This window comes from Pseudophryne corroboree, chromosome 1 (assembly GCF_028390025.1).
Source record: "Pseudophryne corroboree isolate aPseCor3 chromosome 1, aPseCor3.hap2, whole genome shotgun sequence".
NCBI classification, from domain to species: Eukaryota; Metazoa; Chordata; class Amphibia; order Anura; family Myobatrachidae; genus Pseudophryne; species Pseudophryne corroboree.
In genome coordinates, this window is record NC_086444.1 from 115,945,160 (window position 1) to 115,970,679 (window position 25,520).

A 25,520-nucleotide genomic window follows, 5' to 3' on the forward strand; every position below is an offset into this window, starting at 1 on the left:
CGCTGATAAAGGCTAGGAAGGACGTGACCGCAAAACATTATCACCGTATATGGCGAAAATATGTTACTTGGTGCGAGGCCAGGAAGGCCCCTACGGAGGAATTCCAGCTGGGTAGATTCCTGCACTTCCTACAGTCAGGTGTGACTATGGGCCTAAATTAGGGTCCATAAAGGTCCAGATTTCGGCCCTATCCATTTTCTTTCAAAAAGAACTGGCTTCACTGCCTGAGGTTCAGACGTTTGTTAAGGGAGTGCTGCATATTCAGCCTCCTTTTGTGCCACCTTGGGATCTTAACGTGGTATTGGCTTTCCTGAAATCCCACTGGTTTGAGCCACTTAAGACGGTGGAGCTGAAGTATCTAACGTGGAAAGTGGTCATGCTGTTGGCCCTAGCCTCAGCTAGGCGTGTGTCAGAATTGGCGGCTTTGTCATGTAAAAGCCCCTATCTGGTTTTCCATATGGACAGGGCAGAATTGCGAACTCGTCCGCAGTTTCTGCCAAAGGTGGTGTCATCTTTTCATCTGAACCAAACCATTGTGGTGCCTGCGGCTACTCGTGACTTGGAGGATTCCAAGTTGCTTGATGTAGTCAGGGCTTTGAAGATCTATGTTGCCAGGACGGCTGGAGTCGGGAAGACTGACTCGCTGTTTATCCTGTATGCATACAACAAGCTGGGTGCTCCTGCTTCAAAGCAAACCATTGCTCGCTGGATCTGTAACACGATTCAGCAGGCTCATTCTGCGGCTGGATTGCCGCATCCAAAATCGGTAAAAGCCCATTCCACAAGAAAGGTGGGCTCTTCTTGGGCAGCTGCCCGAGGGGTCTCGGCATTACAGCTTTGCCGAGCAGCTACTTGGTCGGGTTCAAACACATTTGCAAAGTTCTACAAGTTTGATACCCTGGCTGAGGAGGACCTGGTGTTTGCCCATTCGGTGCTGCAGAGTTATCCGCACTCTCCCGCCCGTTTGGGAGCTTTGGTATAATCCCCATGGTCCTTACGGAGTCCCCAGCATCCACTAGGACGTTAGAGAAAATAAGAATTTACTCACCGGTAATTCTATTTCTCGTAGTCCGTAGTGGATGCTGGGCGCCTGTCCCAAGTGCGGACTTTCTGCAATACGTGTATATAGTTATTGCTTAACAAAGGGTTATGGTTATGTAGCATCGGTTGAGTGATGCTCAGTTGTTGTTCATACTGTTAACTGGGTAAGTTTATCACAAGTTGTACAGTGTGATTGGTGTGGCTGGTATGAGTCTTACCCTGGATTCCAAAATCCTTTCCTTGTAATGTCCGCTCTTCCGGGCACAGTTTCCTTAACTGAGGTCTGGAGGAGGGGCATAGAGGGAGGAGCCAGTGCACACCAGATGTAGTACTAAATCTTTCTTTAGAGTGCCCAGTCTCCTGCGGATCCCGCTATTCCCCATGGTCCTTACGGAGTCCCCAGCATCCACTACGGACTACGAGAAATAGAATTACCGGTGAGTAAATTCTTATTTTTACTTATCATTCTGTAGATCAGTTACTATGGCAACGTCTACACTTCTTCACTCTTTAGAAAGCTTGATACATCGACCCCCCCCCCCTCCCCCCTTTGTCTCCTGTGCTCTACTTCACTCTCCTGAAGCAGGCTGGAATACTAGGGTGATCTAACTCTGCAACAGAGAGGGACTGGCCACTTTGCAGACTTGCTGTATAGATGTGCATTGTGCTTCATACACCACCGCGTCCGGACTAGTGACCTCACAGCGTCCCTGGTGACTGCATACTGGCATTTTATGTAGTCCTAAAGCACAACGGAATATGCTGGAATTATATAAGTAAATGTTAATTGGGACACTGTCATAAGGAAGTCTGTAATGGAGTGGCCAGGTAATATATTTTAACAGAGGTAAAGGGTGTCCTCCCACTGGCATCACCTTGGGAAGTCCTTCAATGCGAGGCTATGGCTAGAACAGTTAATGCTGTATGGAACTAATAATGCTTTCTGATCTTCAGGTTATCTGCAGCATGACAGATTGTTCTTTCTGCTTTCATAGGTGGAGCATGTGCTGCCTCTTCTGAAGCGAGGTATAGGCATACATCATGGTGGGCTGCTTCCCATACTAAAGGAAACGATAGAGATCCTCTTCTCTGAGGGTTTGCTTAAGGTAAGAGTATGGCAATGTTAGGGGAGATCAGCGCTGCTGTCAGATGTGCACGTGACATTGTGGTGTTAGATGCCTGGAGTTTTAGTTACTACAGAGGTAATCCTCCAATGCAGCAGTTCATACTTGCAGGTCTTTTAACCACTTAACTGACAATCCCCCCCCCCCCCCCAAAAAAAAAAAAACCGCTCCGAAATTGTCGGGTTTTTATGAGTGAATTAGGTGAAGACCGTAAATTTAACCTAATCCAAAATGATTTTAGTTTAAAAAAAAAAAAAATATATATATATTTTTTCCCCCACCAAACATCTATCGGGAACATCGCGACCATCGCAGCTTTCATTTTGAAAGCCAGGATAGCCTCCAGGTACACAGGGGGGACTCGGGGGGTGGGGGGTTAATTTACACTTCCCCAGCGGCTGCTATTGTCTGCAGCCGCTGGAGGTGGGGGATCCTGCTGTGCTGACCGATCGGCAGCACAGCAATCAGTAGGGGAGAGTGCAGGGAGACAGAGGGGCCTTCTGCTCCCCCTGAGAGCTGCAGTGGAGGGAAGTTTCCCTTCCCCGCCGCTGCTAACACTGTCTATCTGACTGGTCACATCCTGTGCGACCAGGTCAGATAAAGCACTTGCAGGCGCGACCATGCCAGACAAGTGGTTAAAGACAGACCTCTAACCTCACCTTCTGGTCTCCCGTATAGCCAATGTTGGCTCCATTGCCTGTTTGGAAAATACAGCCCTATTGCCTACATGCTGTTCCTAGCCATGATATATTATTTCAGGCCCTCTCTTCTGCGCCATCATTGTGTGTACAGGATGTTATTTTGTTTGTGTTCAGATGCTTTCTCTTAAATGTTCTCTGTTTCTCAACAGGCCCTGTTCGCCACAGAGACATTTGCTATGGGAATAAACATGCCGGCCAGGACGGTTCTGTTCACCAATGCCAGGAAGTATGATGGCAAGGACCATCGCTGGGTGATTATTTATTCCACATTTTGCATTTTCATATGAGGAAGATAAAGTGTGTATCGCGTTTACTAATGTTCTAGATGTCTGGGCTCAGATTGTGCAGATTTTTCACATTATGAATCGGAGAGAATAATTATAAAGATACAGATAAAGGAATATAGAACATTCATACAGTGACATCTGCATAGGTACAACAGGCTCTGCTTAGTATTTACCCTGTTGGCTGGGATCACAGGCGATCACAGCACACATCATAAGTTCACAAGTAGGGGGCGCCATCTACCCTTAGTGGCTAATCTACTTATTAAAATGGGAAGAGCGTTGTAAATGTAACAATGTACATGTTGCTGCAAATCATTTCTCTGTACCTCTGATTATACTCTTTGGGATAAATTTACTAAAGCTTCTAAAAATGAAAGTGATGTTGCCCATAGCAACCAGATTCGGTCTATAGTTTTCTAGGATCTAATAGCAACCAATCAGATTCTGTCTATCATTTCTCTATTACATACTAGAAAATTATAGACAGAATCTGGTTTGCTACGGGGAACATCACCACTTTTATTTTTTAGATGTTTTAGTAAATTTCCCCCTTCATGTTTTCCATCAAATTAGCTGATCAGATTCTACTATAATACAGCTACATAAAGTGTATTAGAGAACATTCTGATGCGTTTCGTCTTTGCTAGCTCTCTTCAGGGGAGTATATTCAGATGTCTGGTCGTGCCGGGAGACGCGGGATGGATGAGAGGGGGATAGTAATTCTCATGGTTGATGAGAAAATGAGCCCTGCGATTGGGAAGCAGCTGCTGAAGGTAACTTGCTGGATTACTAGATCGCTCGGTCACAGGTGTCTAGTACTGTATATAGACCACTGTATAATGGAATGTGTTTTAGAGGAGCAACGTCTGGTACTGGTAGATGGAGAGAAATTAGAGGTATTGCATGCATTACTAATTAAAGCTAAATTAAAAAAAAGAAAAAGAAAATAGTAATTTAACAACAAATGAAATTAACACGGTGGCTTCATGCTTTGTACACAGATAGTATACTAGTGCATATATTTGATGTCATGGCTAATAGTAGGGAGTCACAAGATGATTTCTGGGATGCGTTATGATTTGCACTGAGAGCAGTAAAGGGAAGGATTACAAAGCTGCTGTTACAGCCCTGCGGTACAATAATATGTAATGTTCCCAGGATTAGTATAGTCGCAAGACTGTTGTACTGGGGATGGTTGTACAGTGACAGTGGTTTGCTCCCTTCCTGTATAATTACAGCAATATGTCCAAGTCGCACATATAGGGAGTGGTTCTGATTCTGACGCATCTGCGGCCGCTGTTCCGAGCAGCATTCTACCTACTAATAGGCCCTACACATTAGGCGATATCATTAAAAGATATGAACGATCACGTTATCTTTCAGTGTGTATGCACCAATGATGAACGATACGCGACCCCACGCTCATTCGCCGTTGGTGCCGGGTCACTTATACATGCATGCCAATATGGACAATCTTGTCCACATTGGCATGCATTGCTATGGGGCCGGGTGACCGGGGGGAGTGAGTGAAGAAACTTAAATCCCCACGTCACTCCCCCCCCCCCCCCCCCTCCCCCGCTGCCGGGTTGGCCGTCTGGCACCTCGGCGGCATATCGCCTAATGTGTAGGACCCTTAAGTTATGCTAATAGGAGATTCCGTCCGTGTATGTAGAAAATTCTTATATCTTCATGTGGTACCCTGTCCTCGCTGTATTTCCGCCCCCAGTCATGTCTAGTATTGGGACGTGCACCCACCCTATGCTGGGTTCTAAAAATCTGTCTAATTCAGGCGCCCCACCTCCATCTGCACCCCTACTAGATGGAAAAGATGGTGTAGTCCGTCAAAGGATCAATAGATGGATCAATCCATATACTAGCCACTAGCGAACTCACTCCGTGTGCTTAAGTGATTTATAGCGGACACAGATTTTCTTCTGTCCCCATTGCCAATCAAAATCTTCCCCATAGATCAGGCATGTCCAAAGTCCAGCCCGAGGGCCAATTGTGGCCCGTGCTGACATCTCCACCGGCCCGCAGCCTCTGCTCACATTTCCCATTTGCTCACATTTTCACCGGCCCGCAGCCTCTGTGCAGCCGGAAGCGGGCTGAGCAGTAGACGCAGGACGCACAGTAAGGTCAGCGCAGTCCAGTGGTGTCCCCGCAGCAGCTGATTGTTGTGCCCCGCGAGCGCGCATTTAGCTTCCCAGGAGAGGCGGAAGGACTTTCTGGCTTTCTTGCTGTCTGGAGCAGGTGAGGGGTGCCGGCCGCCGCTTTGAAGTTTTTGCCGTCTTTCTGGTGAGTGTGCTGGTGGTGGGGGCAGGAGTGCTGTACGATGCTGCAGTATGCTGGAGGGAGGGGGGATTAGGGGTATTGGCACACTGTGTATGGATGATTCTGGCAGCACTGCTGGGGGTATATAATGTATATCTGGCAGCACTGCTGGGGGTATATAATGTGTATCTGGCAGCACTGCTGGGGGCATATAATGTGTATCTGGTCGGCCCCCACACATTTTCATCTCGCCAAATCTAGCCCTCTTTGCAATAAGTTTGGACACCCCTGCCATAGATCCTGGTTCAGAGTCTAGTACAAAACCACAGTGTCACAAGCTTGACAGTAGCCAACGATTTCTGTCTGTGCTCCGTATCGGCTGCTCCGCCCCCATACATTTGCTTGTGAAAGTGATTACAGCTGCTTATTGGTACCAGCTCTATGCTTTGGTGTAAAAGATCAGTCTGAAATCAGCCTGTATCTCTGTATACACCGATCTGCCCGCAATTAATTCTCCGCATCAACAGCACACTTACCTTATGTGTACGCGGCTCGTTGCAGCTGAGTTTTATCAGGATGTCGTCGGAATCCCGACAGTCAAAATACAGACTCCAGAATCCCGACTGCCAGAATGCCGGCAGCGCAGCTACAGCCACAGCCATTTCCACTCCTGGGTGTCCACGATACCCATAGAGTTGGAATAGAACCTGCGGAAAGCCACCGAGTCCGCAAGGGTCTTTGTTCCGCTCGCCCCCCTGCCGGCACTCTGACTGTCTGGATTCCGGCTTCAGTATTTTAACCGCTGGTATCACGTGCCCAACCTGTTTTTACCTATTTAGTCAGCAGAGGTGTATATGTACCCCTTGTGTGATTGTGCAGTGCAAAACGTGGCGGATGCTTACAACTTGGAATCAGCCCGCAGTATCTATCTTCGCTATCCATTGTGTGTGCAGTATTGTATAACGCTTACCTCCGTCATAGCGGCTATTGGCTTGCATTTCTAATCTATAATTACTCCATGTTCTATCCTTGTTGATTGGTTGGCAGTGATGATAATTGGTACTGGCTCCAAAAATACTAAAATAAACAGACTTGGACAAATACAATGCACTAAACCCCTGTGTATTTAATTAGAAACCTCTAAACATGCTAGAATATATTACAAGAATTGTCCATAAATGTCAATAAAACAGTCTGGCTTTTTGTATAGCCTTATGATTTAACACTTCAGTGGAATAAGGGATATCGGCCTTTGCGTAGAAAAGAAGGACTACATTATCCCATCACTTGTATTCCATGGTTTTATCAACTTTTATGGACCATTTTCAGAATATTTTTGCACATTTAGAGGTTTCTTACATTTTATATCTAGGGGTTTAGCGCCTCGGATTTGACTAAAAGTCTGTTTATTTTAGTGATTTTAATTCTATGGTGTTGGATGACACCTTATTTTAGTTCCATTCATTCCATCTGTTTGCAGCCTGGATGGGACTGGGTTATAGACATTGGCATCAATTTTATGTATTGGATCCAACATGGCCAGGAACCCAGCTGCTACCTCTCCGATCCACACGGCTCTTCACTGCTTCTATTGTGCTGCTTTCTTAGACTTGTTGGAGGATCGTGTGATGATGTAATTGCAGAGTTCTCCTGTGAGACTACAGAACGAAGAGCGTTCCTTACTAAACTGGCCGCAGTGACGTCTCAAAGGTGGATGAGCAGACAAATCATGGGTATGGGTCATTAGGTCGACAGGACTTGGGTCAACCACTATTGGTCGGCGTGCATTAGGTCGACAGGGTCATTAGGTCCACATGAGCAAGGTCGACATGGAAAAAGGTCGACACGAGTTTTTTTGTTTTTTATTGGTGGTGGTTTTTCTTTGTAAAGTAACGGGGAACCCCAATTAGTGCACCGTGTCCCCTCGCATGGCGAGCGATTCAGGCAAGGTGCCTTGTTCTGCTACTGCTGCGCTCGGCACAGATTACGATCCACGTTGACTACAATTGGGAATGGTAAAGTATGAAAAAGTAAATAAATGTGAAACTCGCGTCGACCAATAGTGGTCGACCTAATGACCGTAAGCCACAAAACACCTGATTCTACTATTTTTATAAATCTTTGAGGTGCCGTACATAGTGATTACAAAGCTTGGTTCTGGTCATTGTATTTTCACATAGTAAAATCATGATGGAAATGTATACCCTCCAATTTGGAATGCAGTTACAGAGCAGAATAAACATAGTCTGTGCAACAAATGGGTGCATTTGGCTAGTTTTAGGTAGGGTCTGGGACTGAGGGTCGACAGCACAAAGGTCGACACACCTTAGGTCGATGCCAATTGATCGACACACCTTAGGTCGACATGGACAAAAGGTCGACATGGAAAAAGGTCGACATGAGTTTTTTATGGGGTTTTTGGTGTCGTTTTCTTCGTATAGTGACAGGGAACCCCAATTCGTGCACCGCGTCCCCTCGCATGGCTCACTTCGCTTGCCATGCTTCGGGCATGGTGCCTTCGCTCTGCTACCACTTTGCTCGGCACACTTTACCGTTCTAATCGTAGTCCACGTGGATCGTTAAGTATGAAAAGGTTAAAAAAAGAAAGAAAAAAAAAGCGTGAAAAACTCATGTCGACCTTTTTCCATGTCGACCTTTTTCCATGTCGACCTTTTTCCATGTCGACCTTTTTCCATGTCGACCTTTTTCCATGTCGACCTTTTTCCATGTCGACCTGGAGTCCGGATACCTTTTAGGTAAATGCCTTTATATTTAGTATGTAAAGTGTATCAGTCTGATATACTTAAATGCGTAACTGCAGCATAAAAACGTGTCTGCTAAGCTGGCACACAGATTATTAGAAGCGCATGTAAAGTATGTTACGGTGCAGACACGACGTACTGCCCCCTACAGAAGTCACGGCAGCTTCTCAGGGTGTACTGTTTTTGTTAACCCACCTCTCGCCCTTGCGCACAATCTGTGACAACATTTTCATTGGCAAAACCTTTGGGTGGTAATGGGGCACCTGCCAACAGGTTCTCTGAGTCACCAAAGCTGTGGTTTTTAGGATGGTATCCACGTGTGTGTGTGTGTGTGTGTTCCTCCCACCTAATACCGTCATGCATCCTAATCCTGTAATAGTCTCTCACTTCACTGGTGAAGGTGGCTTTTTTTTTTCTTCTGCTTAACGGCCTTTTAAAGTACATGGAACTCTCAAACCAAATACCACAGCACAGGCAACAGTAAAATATCCTCTGTTTCTGCTCAGTCAGTGGAAATGGCAGACACGTCATAAAAACTCTGAGAGGTGGGAGATCTTCCCATTACTTTATAGTGCGTGTGGTGTCAGTGATTGCGGTGAGCCAAAAAAATTGTGGGTCCCAGGGATGAGGGCAGGCAGCAGTTTGGACAGTGCTGGGGGCAGGTAGCATTTGGGGTAAAGAGGTTGAAGGGCAAGCAGCAGCTGGGGTAGAACTGGGGATAGAGGCAGGGAGAAGTTGGGATAAAGGGGGGTAAGGGCAGGCAGTGCTAGGGGTAAGTGTAGAAAGCAGTTGGGACAGTGCTGGGAGGGAGGGGGCTAGTGTCAAGCAGTGCTGTTTAGGTAGAGGGAAAGGGTAAATAGCAGCTGGGGCAGTACTAGATGGCAAGGATGGTTATAGGGGCAAACAGTACTGGGGAGAGGGTAAGGGTAGATAGTAATTGTGGCAGTACTGTTGACAAGAATGGGGCTATCTGCAGGCAGTGCTGGGGTTACGGAGTGGGTACAGGTAGATAGCAGCTACTGGGTTTAAAAGTGGGCACCAGAAAGAGTGGTCTCTTATGCGCGCTTTTGGGAAAGTGGCTGTGGTCTCGCAACAAGGGGCGGTAGGTGGCAAGGTCTGGTAGGTGACTGTGAAGTGTGCGGGGACAGGTCTGTGAGGTGGTGATGTGGGCAGTGGTGCTTAGGTCTTAGGGACATGGTCACTCGAAATGGGAGTGTGCCAGAATGATATGCCATCCGTTTCTTGTCACTCTGGGAGTATTTCCCTCTATTCTATTCCAAATACACCTTACCTACGTGGTGGTTTCACTGCAACGGGGAACCTCTGAAGAAATGGATCCTCCATGGGCAGGCAGCGTCTTCAGTCGGTATTTTGTATTCATGTAGGAGATCACCTGGATGTAAGATGCCTGTTTGTGTAGGAATATAACCAATGCATCATCAAACAAAGGTTCACCCAGACTAGTGCTCCCTGCCTCACTTCCTGCCCCCTGAATCTACTCCAACCTCTTGTCTCTCCAGCCCCTACCTTTCCAGCCTTCTGCCCCTTGTGTTAAGGTAGCATCTGGGTCCTTTCCACAAAGTGAAAATACACAACTCTTGTGTCAATCCAGTCTCCTGTCATTCCAGACCTCCCTTCCCTGTGTCCCTCTGCCTTCCCCCTAACTCTGTGCCTCTCTGCGTTCCCCCCTCTGTGCGCCTCTGCACCACCCCTAAGCACGCGGAGTGTGACAGTGGCCAGGTGGCAGCTATTGGCAACGGGTACAGGACGCACAGGGCGGAGCACAGTCGCTGGTGCTCCAGCAGTAGCTCCTCCATGCGCTGCCGATCCCTGCACCCTTCCGTGCCTCTCTGCATTCCCCCGTAGTCGCACACACCATTTACCCGGTCCTTCAGCTCCGAGTCCGGCTGCGGGAACACTAGGGAAGGGAACAGTGGAGCTGCGGGAACACTCAGCCCCCACCCCACCCCCGCGGGATTGGCTGCGGACGGATCGCGTCCTGGGACCCGCCTTTTTTGAAAATGTGAGTCCCAAGTCCACAAAAGTGAATAAAATACACGCCATAGCGCGTTTTTGCGGTCACTAGGTGTTAGCGCAGGGATAATTGCACACTTAACCTATGTTTTCTAAAATCACACCAGAGCTTTTAAGGCAGGCATGTCCAAACTGCGGCCCTCCAGCTGTTGTGAAACTACATATCCCAGCATGCCCTGACAGAGTTGCTGTCAGAGAATGCTAAAGCTGTGTCAGGGCATGCTGGGATGTGTAGTTTCTCAACAGCTGGGGGGCCACAGTTTGGACATGCCTGCTTTAAGGGCACCCCACTAAGTGAGGCTAGAACTCCTCCTCCAGGCAAGGATGTAGTGGCCAAGTCTTCTATTTCTCTATTAAAAAAGGAGAGCTGCTGTTAGATGGTACTCTGTAGCCCCAACACATAACCGTTTCTTCATCCTTTCTCCAGTATTGGTATGGCTGCAGTAACATAGGGGGCTACATACTTGACGGTGCTGTCCCAAAACTTCTAAATGCTGCATGATGTGCAGCCTTTAACTGGTAGAATCTTTGGGTTTCTGTCCAATACTCCCTGTGGCAGTGATCGTGCTAAACAAAAACAAAAATGTGTGGGTTCCTGGAACGCCTCACTTTAAAAAAAAAAAAAAAAAAAAAAAAAAAAATTGGGGTCCTAAACCTCTATTTCTGGGTCCCATCACACATTAAGGAGGCTGTAGGAAGGCAGCAATTGAGACAATGCTGGGGTCAGGGGACAGCTTAGGCAGTGCTGGGAGCAGGTAGCAGTTGGGGTAGAGGTGCGGGTAAGGGCAAACGGCAGTTGTGACAGTGCTGGAGGGCAAAGAGGGCTTAGTGGCAGGTAGTGCTGTGGGTAGGGAGGGGGGGATAAGGGAAGATAGCTGGGGCAATACTGGGGAGCCAAGGAGGGGGTTAGGAGCAGTCAGTGCAAGGGGTATGGATGGGTAAGGGTAGATAACAGCTGGGGCAGTGCTGGGAGCAAGGAGGAGGTCCGGGGCAGGCAGTGCTGGGGGTAAGGGTAGATAGAAGCTGAAATTAGTATTAGCAGTTGGCCCATCTCTGCAGCAGACGCCACACAGAACCTCCTTACTTATCAGCACAGTCGCCAACCACAGCACTACACCACCACACACTACCCACTTGCACTCACTTGAATCCTCTCAGGCAGTGCAGCCACGTCTTCCCAGGTCCTCGTGTAGTACCAGCGCTGCCTTCACACTGGGCCCTTCTTCATACGCTACCGGGGAGCCTGGGCCGTCCTTTCAGTGATCAGACGTGCTGTGGTGTAAAGGGCCCCATACACTACCACGGCATGTCAGATGGACATGTCGCGGGCGATCACCCCCTGGCAGCCTCCCAGGGACAGGATCGCCCACGATACATCGTATGCTGTTCTTTTGCATACGATGTATCTTGGGCGATCCCAGCCACGCCTGCGGGGTCAGACTAGATTGAATGTGCAGAACATTCAATCTGGAGGATCCGATCCGATGCTCGCAGGGCCGCGCCTCGGATCGGAAACGCCTCCAAAATGCCCGATTTCATCCGATATATCGGGCCGAATGCCCGAAATCGGGCATTATCGCTCTAATGTATGGGACCCTTAAGTAGTATGCAGGGAGGCAGCCATCAGACAGCACTGCCTGGTGCCCACTGCTGCTAATTGGAGTACTGAGCCTCTGCTCCCTCACACTGTCTGCTTGGAGCGGTGCGCTGGCGGGGAGAAAGGGAGGTCTTGGGCATCAATCCCATGGGGAGTTGCTGCCAGAGACTATTAGATGGGGAGACGGACTGAGGATTCCTATTGGCTGAGGCATACGTCGGTGAGAGAGAACGCAGCCTCTGGGACCTGTTCATTTTTCAAAATTGGGTCCCTCACTGCCTGTAATGCTGCCTGTGATGATCTCATCTCCAAGCGCTGCTGTCCTTGGCCAATCAGTTTCTTTTAGGTGTTACCTGGGTCATGAAGACCCTGGTCGCACCTTTCAGACCTTAGCTGAGTTTGTCTATAAGGATTGAGAGTCCCAGAAAAATCCCTGCTAGCGAGCAGGGTTGCAGCCTTGGGACTCTCAACCTGGGTAGACCCTTTCAGACATAAGTCAGAAAAACCCAGTTTTTAGGCTTATGGGTGGTATCCGACTTTTTTAGGTCGGATGGTGTTTCGACCTATTCAATTGGGCTGCCGTTTTTCCGACAGGTTGGCAATTCCGACTTGTCGGAAAACACCTTGGATCGGTGGATTAGCCGCGGATCCACGTGTTTTGGCGGATTCCTGGCCAAATCCAACAGATTTTAGCCCTGTTTCCGACAATGTCTATCAGACTTTAAAAAATGTCGAATTGACATTGTGGAACGGCCAAATCTGAAAGGATTTGTCTGCAAATTGAATACTGCATTGAAAGGATCAGACAAGCATTGAATGCAGCCCTATGTCTGAAAGGAGGAGGGGGGGGCGGGAGTTTATCACTGATCTTTCAGAAATCTGGATATGTGCCTCTAGGTCCCCCATGCAGTAATCAATTGCGGCAATTTGGCATTTGACAAATGCTAGTGTAAATCTGCAATGTATGGAGTTCACAGATTGTAGATTGCGACCAATAATCAGTTGGGATATGGTAACACTCAGCAGTTTTGCAGACTGTTTCTAGTAAACTGATGAGCCTTTCAAGATTAGCAGAACTAACACTAGCCTGAAGGTGACGTTTGTGGTGAGTACAAGGGGGTTCAAAGTGCGGCTGAACGTGAGGGCGGCATACAGGACCCTCCTGGGGGGGACCCGCTAAAGCTCCCCGTATAAACTGGCTCAAGATGGTTTAAACTAGCACTGGTGCAATGCTTTTAAGCATGATGGGAGACATTGCCAGTATAAAAAAAACTCTGTAGCTCCGGCGCCAGTGTGGGGGGGACGGGGTTACCTCAGAGCGGGACCAGAGGCATTTTGTCACCTTCCTTTGCTTACTGCAGCAGCAATTAGCACAAACAGCTCTTCCTGACTCACAAGACACGCTGGAAAACTGGTACAGGATGTAGCAAAGGGGGAGAGCAGCTATTGTACACAATATGAGTCCTCTACAGGACAGAATTTACCAGTGTTTCACTGTAATATAATTAGCTGACAGCCTCACTGGGGCTGTGCAGCTAGGGGTGTGCTAGGCAGGCTTGATCAATATTACTATCTGTGTGTATGTAAGCACAAACTCTGTAGTGTATGCCACACTAGATTCTCTCCCTTATCTACTGATTGGCTGCATTGTTCCCATGAAACAATCTCTGGCTAGGGGCTCTTAAAACTACGATGTTTTGATATGTCATCACAACTCTCTGCTACAGTTCAGAAAACTGCTACTACAACAGGCTGTTGCAGACTTAGCTGCTAGGGCAGATGCTACACAGCCCTCCATCTCTCACGCAGCTCGACAAAAGCGTGGTTTACCTGCCCTACTTTCTGATTCAAAGGAGAATATGCAGGAGGATGGGGAGGACTTAGATCTTATTAGTGGGGATCCTGATTCTGCTCAGGGTATTGAACCCCTCATTCTGGCTATACGGGATGTGTTAAAGCTTCCTCTAGAGGACAGCACAGCAGTCGTTTTTCTTTACACAAAACAAGCCAAATGCCACTTTCCCTGATTCTGCAGTTAGATGGCCTATTTAAGTTGGCCTGGAAAAATCCAGACAAAAAATTCCAAGTGTCAAAAAAGTTTTTGTGCATTTTCCTATTTGCTCCTGAAGGTTGGAAATTCTGGGAAGAACCCCCGGGGGTGGACGTATCGGTCTCTCGACTGTCCAAAAAGGCGGTGCTGCCTGCCCCGGGCTCCTTTACCATGAAGGATCCTGGGGACAGAAAGATAGAGGCTATACTCATTGCTATTTACATGGGGTTCACTACGATATGCCGGCGGTCGGGCTCCCGGCGACCAGCATACCGGCGCCGGGAGCTCGACCGCCGGCTTACCGACAGTGTGGCGAGCGCAAATGAGCCCCTTGCGGGCTCGCTGCGCTCGCCACGCTACGCGCGCCACACTATTTTATTCTCCCTACAGGGGGGTCGTGGACCCCCACGAGGGAGAAAAAGTGTCGGTATGCCGGCTGTCGGGATCCCGGCGCCGGTATACTGTGCGCCGGGATCCCGTCAGTCGGCATACAGAAGACCACCCATTTACATGGCTGCAGGTATATCGCAGATGCCGGTCATAGCAGGTTGCTGGATGACCCTTGCCATTTACACGTGGGCTACTCAGATTCATGAGGGTCTCTCTGGGGCTATTTCTCTGGTCACTATGGTGACTCTCCTGAAGCACATTCAGGACACTACCCGCGTCCTGTGCGACTCGCTCAAGGAGATGGGGGATATTAATGCTAGGACTTCTGCCAGGGCAGTGTCTGCGTGCAGGGCTTTGTGGTTGCGTCAGTGGATAGCGGATGCAGAATGAAAGCGCATTGTGGAATCCCTCCCCTTTTCTGGGGAATGGCTCTTTGGGGTTGAGTTGGATACGTGGATTTCCAAAGTCACTGCTGGGAAATCCACGTTTCTCCCCTCTGGGGCCCTGTCGGCTAGGTGTTCCTACCCCGGGCCGTCTGTGCAGTCCTTTCGGTCTCACAGATTTCGTTCTAGGGCCAGAGGTGCCTCCAATAGAGTCAAACAGACCTGCAACCACTGGTTCTCAGGAACAGAGCACCAGTTCTGCTTCCACTAAGTCCTCAGCATGATGGTGCCCACCCACCCCGAGTAAATCTCGAGGTGGGAACCCGACTGCGTCACTTCAGCCGCATCTGGGAAAGCTCCTGCCAGGATACCTGGGTAAGGGACCTAATTTCTCAGGACTACAAGCTGGAGTACGACGGTGTTCCTTCCAAACGATTTTTCAAATCAAGCTTACCAGCTTTGGAGGATACGCAAGTTACGTTGCAACAGGTCATCCGAAAGTTGGCCCAGTCCCACGTCATTGTTCCAGTACCGATACCACAAAGAGGCAGGGGTTATTACTCCAGCCTGTTTGTGGTTCCAAAGCCGGACGGCTCGGTATGGCCCATTTTGAATCTAAAGTCCTTGAATCCTTACCTAAAGGTTTTCAAGCTCAAAATGGAATCCCTGAGGGCAGTGATTGCGGGTCTGGAAGAACAGGAGTTCCTGGTTTCCCTGGATGTCAACGATGCCTACCTTTTAATATTCCAATTTGGCCACCTCATCAGTCTTATCTGAGGTTTGCTCTACTGGACGATCACTACCAATTCCAAGCACTACCCTTTGGCCTGTCCACAGCTCTGAGGGTGTTTACGAAAATGATGGCGGAGATGATGATCCAACTCCGAGTCCAGAGGGTCAATGTTGTCCCTTACCTGGACGAACTTCTGATAAAAGCAAGATCCAGGGAGCTTTTATTGCTGCATATCGACCACACTATCCAACTTCTGCCACACCATGGGTGGATTCTCAATGTACAGAAGTCCCACCTGGAACCGACTCAGCGGCTCCTGTTCTTGGGGAAGTTACTGGATATGGTGGCCCAGAAGGTGTTCCTCCCAGAGGACAAGGCGAGAACACTTAAGGAGATGGTCCGCATGGTGCCCCGACCTGCTCGTGTATCCATCCATCTTTGCATCAGATTGTTGGGGAAGATGGTCGACTCTTACGAGGTGATCCAATATGCGAGGATCCATGCCAGAACACTTCAATTGGATTTACTGAGCAAGTGATCCGGATCACATCTACAGATGTGCCGGACGATTCGGCTGTCGCCTCAGGCCAGGATTTGTGGTGGCTGCAGTTCTCCGATCTCCTGGAAGGCTGGATTTTCAGGATTGGACCCTCCTCACGACTGATGCGAGGATGGGGTGCTGTCACCCAAGGGGCACAGCTCCAGGGCAGGTGGTTAGCCCAAGAAGCCCTGCTTCCGATCGGCAAGGAGGGACAAAAAAACAGAGCCTGCATGCGAAAGGTGTCAAAGATACTCCTCTGGGCGGAAAGAAATGCAAGAGCCATGTCTGCAATCTTCATTCTGGGTGTGAACAACTGGGAAGCAGACTTCCTAAGTTGTCACGATCTCTACCCGGGGGAGTGGGGACGCCACCTTCAGGTGTTCCAGCAGATCATCCACCGGTGGGGCTGCCCACAAATAGACATGATGGCTTCTCAACTCAACAAGAAGCCTCACTGGTATTGCTCACGAGCCAGGGACACTCAGTCGAAGGCAGTGGATGCACTAATGTTGCCTTGGCCTTACCGGCTGGTCTACCTGTTTCCTCCGATTCCGTTGCTCCCAAGGGTGTTCAAGCGAATCTGAAATCAAGGAGTCCAGCCAATTCTGATTGCCCTGGATTGGCCTCGGAGGGTGTGGTATGTGGATCTTCTGGACATGTCCGTCAGAGACACTTGGCCTCTACCACTACGAAGAGATCTTCAACAAGGACCGTTCATCTACCCGGACTTACGGCAACTTTGTTTGACGGCATGGAGGTTGAGCGGAACATCTTAGCTCACAAGGGCCTTTCCAAAAAGGTTATTGCTACCATGGTTCAGGCCAGGAAACCTGTGACGTCAAAACACTATCATTATATCTGGAGGAGATATGTCTCTTGGTGTGAGGAACGCACCTATCCGCCTGCAGAGTTCCACTTTGGACGTTTCTTGTGTTTCCTGCAGGCTGGTGTGGATAAGAGCTTGCGTCTGGGTACCATTAAGGTCCAGATTTCAACTCTTTCCATTTTCTTCAAGAAGAAATTGGCGGTGTTGCCAGAAGTTCAGACCTTCTTGCAAGGGGTACTCCACATACAACCTCTTTGTGCCGCCTACGGCACCCTGGGATTTGGATGTGGTGTTTGACTTTCTACAGTCCTCCTCCTGGTTTGAACCTCTGTTGACTGTGGAAGATAAGTACCTCACGTGGAAGACAGTGATGTTACTGGCCCTGGCTTCTGCTAGACGTGTCTCAGAATTGGGGGTCTTATCGTGTAAAAGTCCATACTTGATCTTTTACGAAGACAGAACGGAGCTCTGGACTTGACAGCAGTTCCTGCCGAAGGTTGTCTCCGCATTTCATCTGAATCAACCTGTTGTGGTTCCATCCAGTTCTGATTCTTCTCCTCCTCTGGAGGCGTTGGATGCTGTGCGAGCCTTGAAAATCTATTTCAATTAAACGGCTCGGATCAGAAAAACGTATTCGTTGTTCGTGCTCTATGATGCACAGAAAAAGGGCTTGACCTGCTTTGAACCAGTCCATTTCTCGTTGGCTTAGACTTACTGTCAAACAGGCCTATGTGTTGGCAGCCTTGCCTTTTCTTAAGTCTCTGAATGCCCACTCTACAAGATCGGTGGGGTCTTCCTGGGCGACAGCCCGTGGAGTCATGGCATTGTAACTGTGCCGAGCTGCTACCTGGTTGGGGAAGAACACTTTTTTTGTTAAGTTCTACAAGTTTGATACCCTGGCCAAATAGGATACCCAGTTTGGGCAGGCGGTGCTGCAGAAGTCTCTGCACGTTCCTGCATGTTCTGGAAGCTTTGGGACGTCCCCATCATACTAGATTCCCCCAATATCCCTTATGGCTGCTAGAGAAAATAGGATTTTAATTACCTACCGGTAAATTCTACTTTTCTCGTTGTCCATAAGGGATGTTGGGCACCTGCCTCAGTGTGTTGACTTTTCTGCAGGTTCTCTTTTATGTGTTTACCTGTTCAGCTGTTGCTGTTACCAGCTGTTGCTGGTTGTTAAATGTTAGTGGTGTGCTGGTATATACATCTCACCACTCCTTGTTTTCATGTTCCTTCTCTCATATATGTCCTTTCTCCTTCAGGCACTGTTTTACCTATAACTGCCTGTGGGAGATGACATAGAGGGGAGGAGCCAGCACACCCAGTGAAGAAATTTAAAGTGCATCGGCTCCTTTGGACCCCATCTATACCCCATCGTACTAGATTGCCCTAATATTCCTTATGGACTACGGGAAAAGGATTTACTGGTAGGTAATTAAAATCCTATTTTTTTTTTTTTTTTTTTTTTTTTTTTGCTGATGTATGGAGGCCTTAACCTGGAGTGTTTTTAGTTTTAATGTGTGGTTCTTTTTGTGCCCTATTCAAGTATGTTGAGTGGAGTGGGGTAATTAATTTACTTTTATTATGACATGACCTTTTTAAATATCCTGGCCTTCCTTCAGGGTTCACCAGTTCAGGCTACTATTGCGAAACTAGTCTAAGCTGGGAAGAATCTGGAGTTTTATGACATTATGCAAGAATTCTGCAGGGGTTTTGTTGCTTCCTTTCTCTAATGGAAAGAACAGGGGTATTGCCAAGCTGTCAGAGGCATTTGTGTAGCAACAGCATCTGGCCATCGGGCTTATTCAGAGACGTTTCGCAATGTGCTCTGAAGTCCTGCAGCCGTATAGTGATTTGCATGTTCTGGGATGCGCCTTAGAAAACGTAAGAAGGGGTAGATAAAATATATTCAGCATATTGTGGATGCTAGCACGGAGAATAGATCTACCCTGCTGACAGGGAATAAATGCAGATGCTGCAGTCCTTGCTGGGCGGAAGCCGTGTCCTCCTGCTGGATGTTCTCTGCTCTATAGGTTTCCTCTGCTGACACCTTATTAATGAAAACGTTATGATTTATTATGAGCCGGTGAGACTGGTAAATGTCAAAACAAATACACAGGTGGGATTTATTACACTTTCATATGCAGAAATGTCTCTCTCTGCAGGTCTGTATCTATCAAAATAAGAGACGTCTGGTGCCCTGACCCTTTTATTAACGCTCCCCTTGTAATAACATAACTTTCCACATTGGGTACCGTGGAATACAGAGATTAGTTTTGTGCCATATCCCAAGGCATCAGTTTAACAGCTTCGGGATATCCATTGTCTTATGTGTGCGGTTAGCATACCGATTGTCAGGATCCCGGCTGTCACAATACCGCCGCCGGTATGCTGGCGAAGTAGGTGATTCCCCCTCTGTGGTGTGCTAAGAGACCAGCCCCCTAATTTTTGCCACTGTAGTGGTTACATCTTAGGGGACTGACTGTCAGTATGACTCAATAAAAATATACGGCTGGATTTGCTATTCTGTGGTTTTTCAAAGCTGTTGCTGATCGCCGCTTCTGACCTATGGATTTAAAGCTGGAATAGAAGAAAATGCTAAATCAGTTTGGATTCTTTTATTTCTATTGCCTCTTTAAATCTGTCTATCGGAACCAGCGATCATCTGTGTCTGCGACAAACTGCAGTTGTAAATTTAGCCCGTCTTCATTTTGGTACATTTTAGCACACATTCTATTAGGAATTTACAAAGTGAATGTAAAGCAATGCAGACAGTAAAGGTCCATACACACTGAGCTATTTTCCCCCTGCCCAGCGATGTCAGCGGGGGTAAACGGCTTTCCATAGCAGAACGCTATGGAAAGTCGTCCACCTCGCCGTTCATCTGCTGGTAATTCCAGCAGATTGAACGGCGGCCGCCAGCGAAGAAGCGGGAGCGCGCATCAGCACTCATCGCCGGGGAATACACACTGTGCACTTTTCAGCTGAAAGCAGCTCAACACACCTAAAGTGACCTGCTTTCAGCTCAAAGTCGCCCAGTGTGTGTGGGCCTTAATACTAATATAACGTTAATTTAAAATAAGCCCAGTATTGGTTGTGATAGGACTACCAAAATCCCCTGCAGATGTGCCTTAGAATATTACCAAATATTATAGATTTCCCATCATGATGGTTACACAACAGTCTCCCTGTCAGAACACTGACACAGATTCCAGAACATTTAGAACACATTACTGCATAGGTTAATATTGCCAGTGTTGCTAGTAGTTCCCTCCCCAAATGTATTAAGCCATAAAAAGTGATAAACTGGATATGGATAAAGTACCAGCCAACCAGCTCCTAACTGTCATTTCTCTAACGTCCTTAGTGGATGCTGGGGACTCCGTAAGGACTATGGGGATTAGCGGCTCCGCAGGAGACTGGGCACAACTATAAAGAAAGCTTTTAGACTACTGGTGTGCACTGGCTCCTCCCACTAAGACCCTCCTCCAGACCTCAGTTAGATTCTTGTGCCCGGCCGAGCTGGATGCACACTAGGGGCTCTCCTGAGCACCTAGAAAGAAAGTATATTTAGGTTTTTTATTTTCAGTGAGATCTGCTGACAACAGACTCACTGCAGCGAGGGACTAAGGGGAGAAGAAGCGAACCTACCTAACAGGTGGTAGTTTGGGCTACTTAGGCTACTGGACACCATTAGCTCCAGAGGGATTGACCGCAGGACCCGACCTTGGTGTTCGTTCCCGGAGCCGCGCCACCGTCCCCCTTACAGAGCCAGAAGCACGAAGAAGGTCCGGAAAATCGGGGGCAGAAGACTTCAGTCTTCACCAAGGTAGCGCACAGCACTGCAGCTGTGTGCCATTGCTCCTCATGTACACCTCATACTTCGGTCACTGATGGGTGCAGGGCGCTGCGGGGGGGCGCCCTGAGGGCAATTAAATAACACCTTGGCTGGCAAAATATACATCATATATAGTCCCAGAGGCTATATAGATATAAAATTACCCCTGCCAGTATCACAGAAAAAGTGGGAGAAAGTCCGCAGAAAAGGGGGCGGGGCTTCTCCCTCAGCACACTGGCGACATTTTTCCCTCACAGTTCCGCTGGAAGGAAGCTCCCTGGCTCTCCCCTGCAGTCTGAGAATACTACAGAAGGGTAAAAAAGAGAGGGGGGGCACTAAATTTAGGCGCAGTATAGATAGATAGATAGATAGATATATATATATATATATATATATATCTATCTATCTATCTATCTATGTGTAATATATATAAAAAAGCAGCTATAGGGAAAACACTCATTGATAGTGGGATCCCAGTGTTATATAGCGCTCTGGTGTGTGCTGGCATACTCTCTCTGTCTCCCCAAAGGGCTTTGTGGGGTCCTGTCCTCTGTCAGAGCATTCCCTGTGTGTTTGCGGTGTGTCGGTACGGCTGTGTCGACATGTTTGATGAGGAGGCTTATGTGGAGGCGGAGCAGATGCCTGTAAATGTGATGTCACCCCCTGCGGGGTCGACACCTGAGTGGATGGTGCTGTGGAAGGAATTACGTGATAGTGTCGACTCCTTACATAAAAGGTTTGACGACATACCTAATGTGGGACAGCCGGCTTCTCAGCCTGTGCCTGCCCAGGCGTCTCAAAAACCATCAGGGGCTCTAAAACGCCCGCTACCTCAGATGGTTGACACAGATGTCGACACGGATACTGACTCCAGTGTCGACGACGAAGAGACTAATGTAACTTCCAGTAGGGCCACACGTTACATGATTGAGGCAATGAAAAATGTGTTGCACATTTCTGATGTTACCCCCGGTACCACAAAAAAGGGTATAATGTTTGGAGAGAAAAAACTACCAGTAGCTTTTCCTCCATCTGAAGAGTTAAATGAAGTGTGTGAAGAAGCGTGGGCTTCCCCTGATAAAAAGATGGTAATTTCTAAGAGGTTACTAATGGCGTACCCTTTCCCGCCAGAGGATAGGTCACGCTGGGAAACATCCCCTAGGGTGGATAAAGCGCTCACACGCTTGTCAAAGAAGGTGGCACTACCGTCTCCGGATACGGCCGCCCTGAAGGAATCTGCTGATAGAAAGCAGGAGGCTATCCTGAAATCTATATATACACACACAGGTGTGATACTGAGACCGGCTATAGCTTCAGCCTGGATGTGCAGCGCTGCTGCTGCGTGGTCAGATTCCCTGTCAGAAAATATAGATACCCTAGACAGGGACACTATTTTGCTGAACGTAGAGCATATAAAAGACGCACTTTTATACATGGGATGCACAGAGGGATATTTGCCGGCTGGCATCCAAAATTAGTGCAATGTCCATTTCTGCCAGGAGAGGGTTATGGACTCGGCAGTGGACAGGTGATGCAGATTCCAAACGACACATGGAAGTTCTGCCTTATAAGGGTGAGGAATTGTTCGGGGATGGTCTCTCGGACCTCGTTTCCACAGCAACAGTTGGAAAGTCTACATTTTTGCCCCATGTTCCCTCACAACCAAAGAAAGCACCGTATTATCAGGTACAGTCCTTTCGGCCCAATAGGGGCAAGCGGGTTAAAGGCGCGTCCTTTCTGCCCAGAGGCAGAGGTAGAGGGAAAAAGCTGCAGCATACAGCCAGTTCCCAGGAGCAAAAGTCCTCCCCCGCTTCCTCTAAGTCCACAGCATGACGCTGCTGCTGCTCCACAGGCAGAGCCAGGTACGGTGGGGGCCCGTCTCAAGCATTTCAGCAATCAGTGGGCTCGCTCACGGGTGGATCCCTGGATCCTTCAAATAGTATCTCAGGGGTACAAACTGGAATTAGAGACGTCTCCCCCCCGCCGTTTCCTCAAATCTGCCTTGCCAACCTCTCCCTCTGGCAGGGAGGCAGTGTTACAGGCAATTCAAAAGCTGTATTCACAACAAGTGATAGTAAAGGTGCCCCTACTTCAACAAGGAAGGGGTTACTATTCCACAATGTTTGTGGTACCGAAACCGGATGGTTCGGTGAGACCCATTTTAAATTTGAAATCCTTGAACACATATATAAAAAAATTCAAGTTCAAGATGGAATCGCTCAGGGCGGTTATTGCAAGCCTGGACGAGGGAGATTACATGGTATCGCTGGACATCAAGGATGCTTACCTACATGTCCCCATTTACCATCCTCACCAGGAGTACCTCAGGTTTGTGGTACAAGATTGTCATTACCAATTCCAGACGTTGCCGTTCGGTCTCTCCACGGCTCCGAGGGTCTTTACCAAGGTAATGGCCGAAATGATGATACTCCTTCGAAAGAAGGGAGTTTTAATTATCCCGTACTTGGACGATCTCCTGATAAAGGCGAGGTCCAGAGAGCAGTTGTTGGTAGGGGTAGCACTATCTCGGGAAGTGCTACAACAGCACGGCTGGATTCTAAACATTCCAAAGTCACAGCTGGTCCCTACGACACGCCTGCTGTTCCTAGGGATGGTTCTGGACACAGAACAGAGAAAAGTGTTTCTCCCGGAGGAGAAGGCCAAGGAGCTGTCATCTCTAGTCAGAGGCCTCCTAAAACCAAAACAGGTGTCGGTGCATCACTGCATGCGGATCCTGGGAAAAATGGTAGCTTCCTACGAAGCGATTCCATTCGGCAGGTTTCATGCAAGAACCTTTCAGTGGGACCTGTTGGACAAGTGGTCCGGATCGCATCTTCAGATGCATCGTCTGATAACCCTGTCTCCGAGGACAAGGGTGTCTCTGCTGTGGTGGCTGCAGAGTGCTCATCTTCAAGAGGGCCGCAGATTCGGCATACAGGACTGGGTCCTGGTGACCACGGATGCCAGCCTTCGAGGCTGGGGAGCAGTCACACAGGGAAGAAACTTCCAAGGACTATGGTCAAGTCAGGAGACTTCCCTGCACATAAATATTCTGGAACTAAGGGCCATTTACAATGCCCTAAGTCAGGCAAAACCCCTGCTTCAAAACCAGCCGGTACTGATCCAGTCAGACAACATCACGGCAGTCGCCCATGTAAATCGACAGGGCGGCACAAGAAGCAGGATGGCAATGGCAGAAGCCACAAGGATTCTCCGATGGGCGGAAAATCACGTGTTAGCACTGTCAGCAGTGTTCATTCCGGGAGTGGACAACTGGGAAGCAGACTTCCTCAGCAGGCACGACCTCCACCCGGGAGAGTGGGGACTTCATCCAGAAGTCTTTCAAATGATTGTAAACCAGTGGGAAAAACCACAGGTGGACATGATGGCGTCCCGCCTAAACAAAAAGCTAGAAAAATATTGCGCCAGGTCAAGAGACCCGCAGGCGATAGCTGTGGACGCTCTGGTAACACCGTGGGTGTACCGATCGGTTTATGTGTTCCCTCCTCTTCCTCTCATACCAAAGGTACTGAGGATAATAAGGAGAAGAGGAGTAAGAACTATACTCATTGTTCCGGATTGGCCAAGAAGAGCGTGGTATCCGGAACTTCAAGAAATGATGTCAGAGGACCCATGGCCTCTACCACTCAGACAGGACCTGCTGCAGCAGGGGCCCTGTCTGTTCCAAGACTTACCGCGGCTGCGTTTGACGGCATGGCGGTTGAACACCTGATCCTGAAGGAAAAGGGCATTCCGGAGGGAGTCATTCCTACGCTGATAAAAGCTAGGAAAGAAGTAACCGCGAACCATTATCACCGCATATGGCGAAAATATGTTGCGTGGTGTGAGGCCAGGAAGGCCCCAACGGAAGAATTTCAGCTGGGCCGGTTCCTGCACTTCCTACAGTCAGGGATGACTATGGGCCTTAAATTGGGTTCCATTAAGGTCCAGATTTCGGCTCGATCTATTTTCTTCCAGAGAGAATTGGCTTCACTACCTGAAGTTCAGACTTTTGTTAAGGGAGTGCTGCATATTCAGCCCCCTTTTGTGCCTCCAGTGGCACCTTGGGATCTCAACGTGGTGTTAGATTTCCTAAAGTCATATTGGTTTGAGCCACTGAAAACCGTGGATTTAAAATATCTCACGTGGAAAGTGGTCATGTTGTTGGCCTTGGCTTCGGCCAGGCGTGTTTCAGAATTGGCGGCTTTGTCATGTAAAAGCCCTTATCTGATTTTCCATATGGATAGGGCAGATTTGAGGACTCGTCCCCAGTTTCTCCCCAATGTGGTATCAGCTTTTCATCTGAACCAACCTATCGTGGTGCCTGCGGCTACGAATGACTTGGAGGCTTCCAAGTTGTTGGATGTAGTCAGGGCCCTAAAAATTTATGTTTCCAGGACAGCTGGAGTCGGGAAGACTGACTCGCTTTTTATCCTGTATGCGCCCAACAAGTTGGGTGCACCTGCTTCTAAGCAGACTATTGCTCGCTGGATCTGTAGTACGATTCAGCTTGCACATTCTGCGGCTGGACTGCCGCATCCTAAATCGGTAAAAGCCCATTCTACGAGGAAAGTGGGCTCTTCTTGGGCGGCTGCCCGAGGGGTCTCGGCTCTTCAACTTTGCAGAGCTGCTACTTGGTCAGGGGCAAACACGTTTGCTAAATTCTACAAATTTGATACCCTGGCTGAGGAGGACCTAGAGTTCTCTCATTCGGTGCTGCAGAGTCATCCGCACTCTCCCGCCCGTTTGGGAGCTTTGGTATAATCCCCATGGTCCTTACGGAGTCCCCAGCATCCACTTAGGACGTTAGAGAAAATAAGAATTTACTCACCGGTAATTCTATTTCTCATAGTCCGTAGTGGATGCTGGGCGCCCATCCCAAGTGCGTATTGTCTGCAATACTTGTATATAGTTATTGCTTAACTAAAGGGTTATTGTT

General features: G+C 48.5%; 1 protein-coding gene across 1 annotated transcript in view; it reads left to right on the forward strand.

The window, feature by feature from the left end:
* The window catches only part of MTREX (Mtr4 exosome RNA helicase), a 176,870-nt gene that overhangs the window by 32,995 nt on the left and 118,355 nt on the right, over positions 1 to 25,520 (forward strand). Inside the window, exons 13-15 of the mRNA XM_063962194.1 lie at positions 2,037 to 2,147; positions 3,016 to 3,117; positions 3,801 to 3,926. Coding sequence (XP_063818264.1) covers positions 2,037 to 2,147; positions 3,016 to 3,117; positions 3,801 to 3,926 — 339 coding nt within the window. The remainder of the gene's footprint in view (positions 1 to 2,036; positions 2,148 to 3,015; positions 3,118 to 3,800; positions 3,927 to 25,520) is intronic.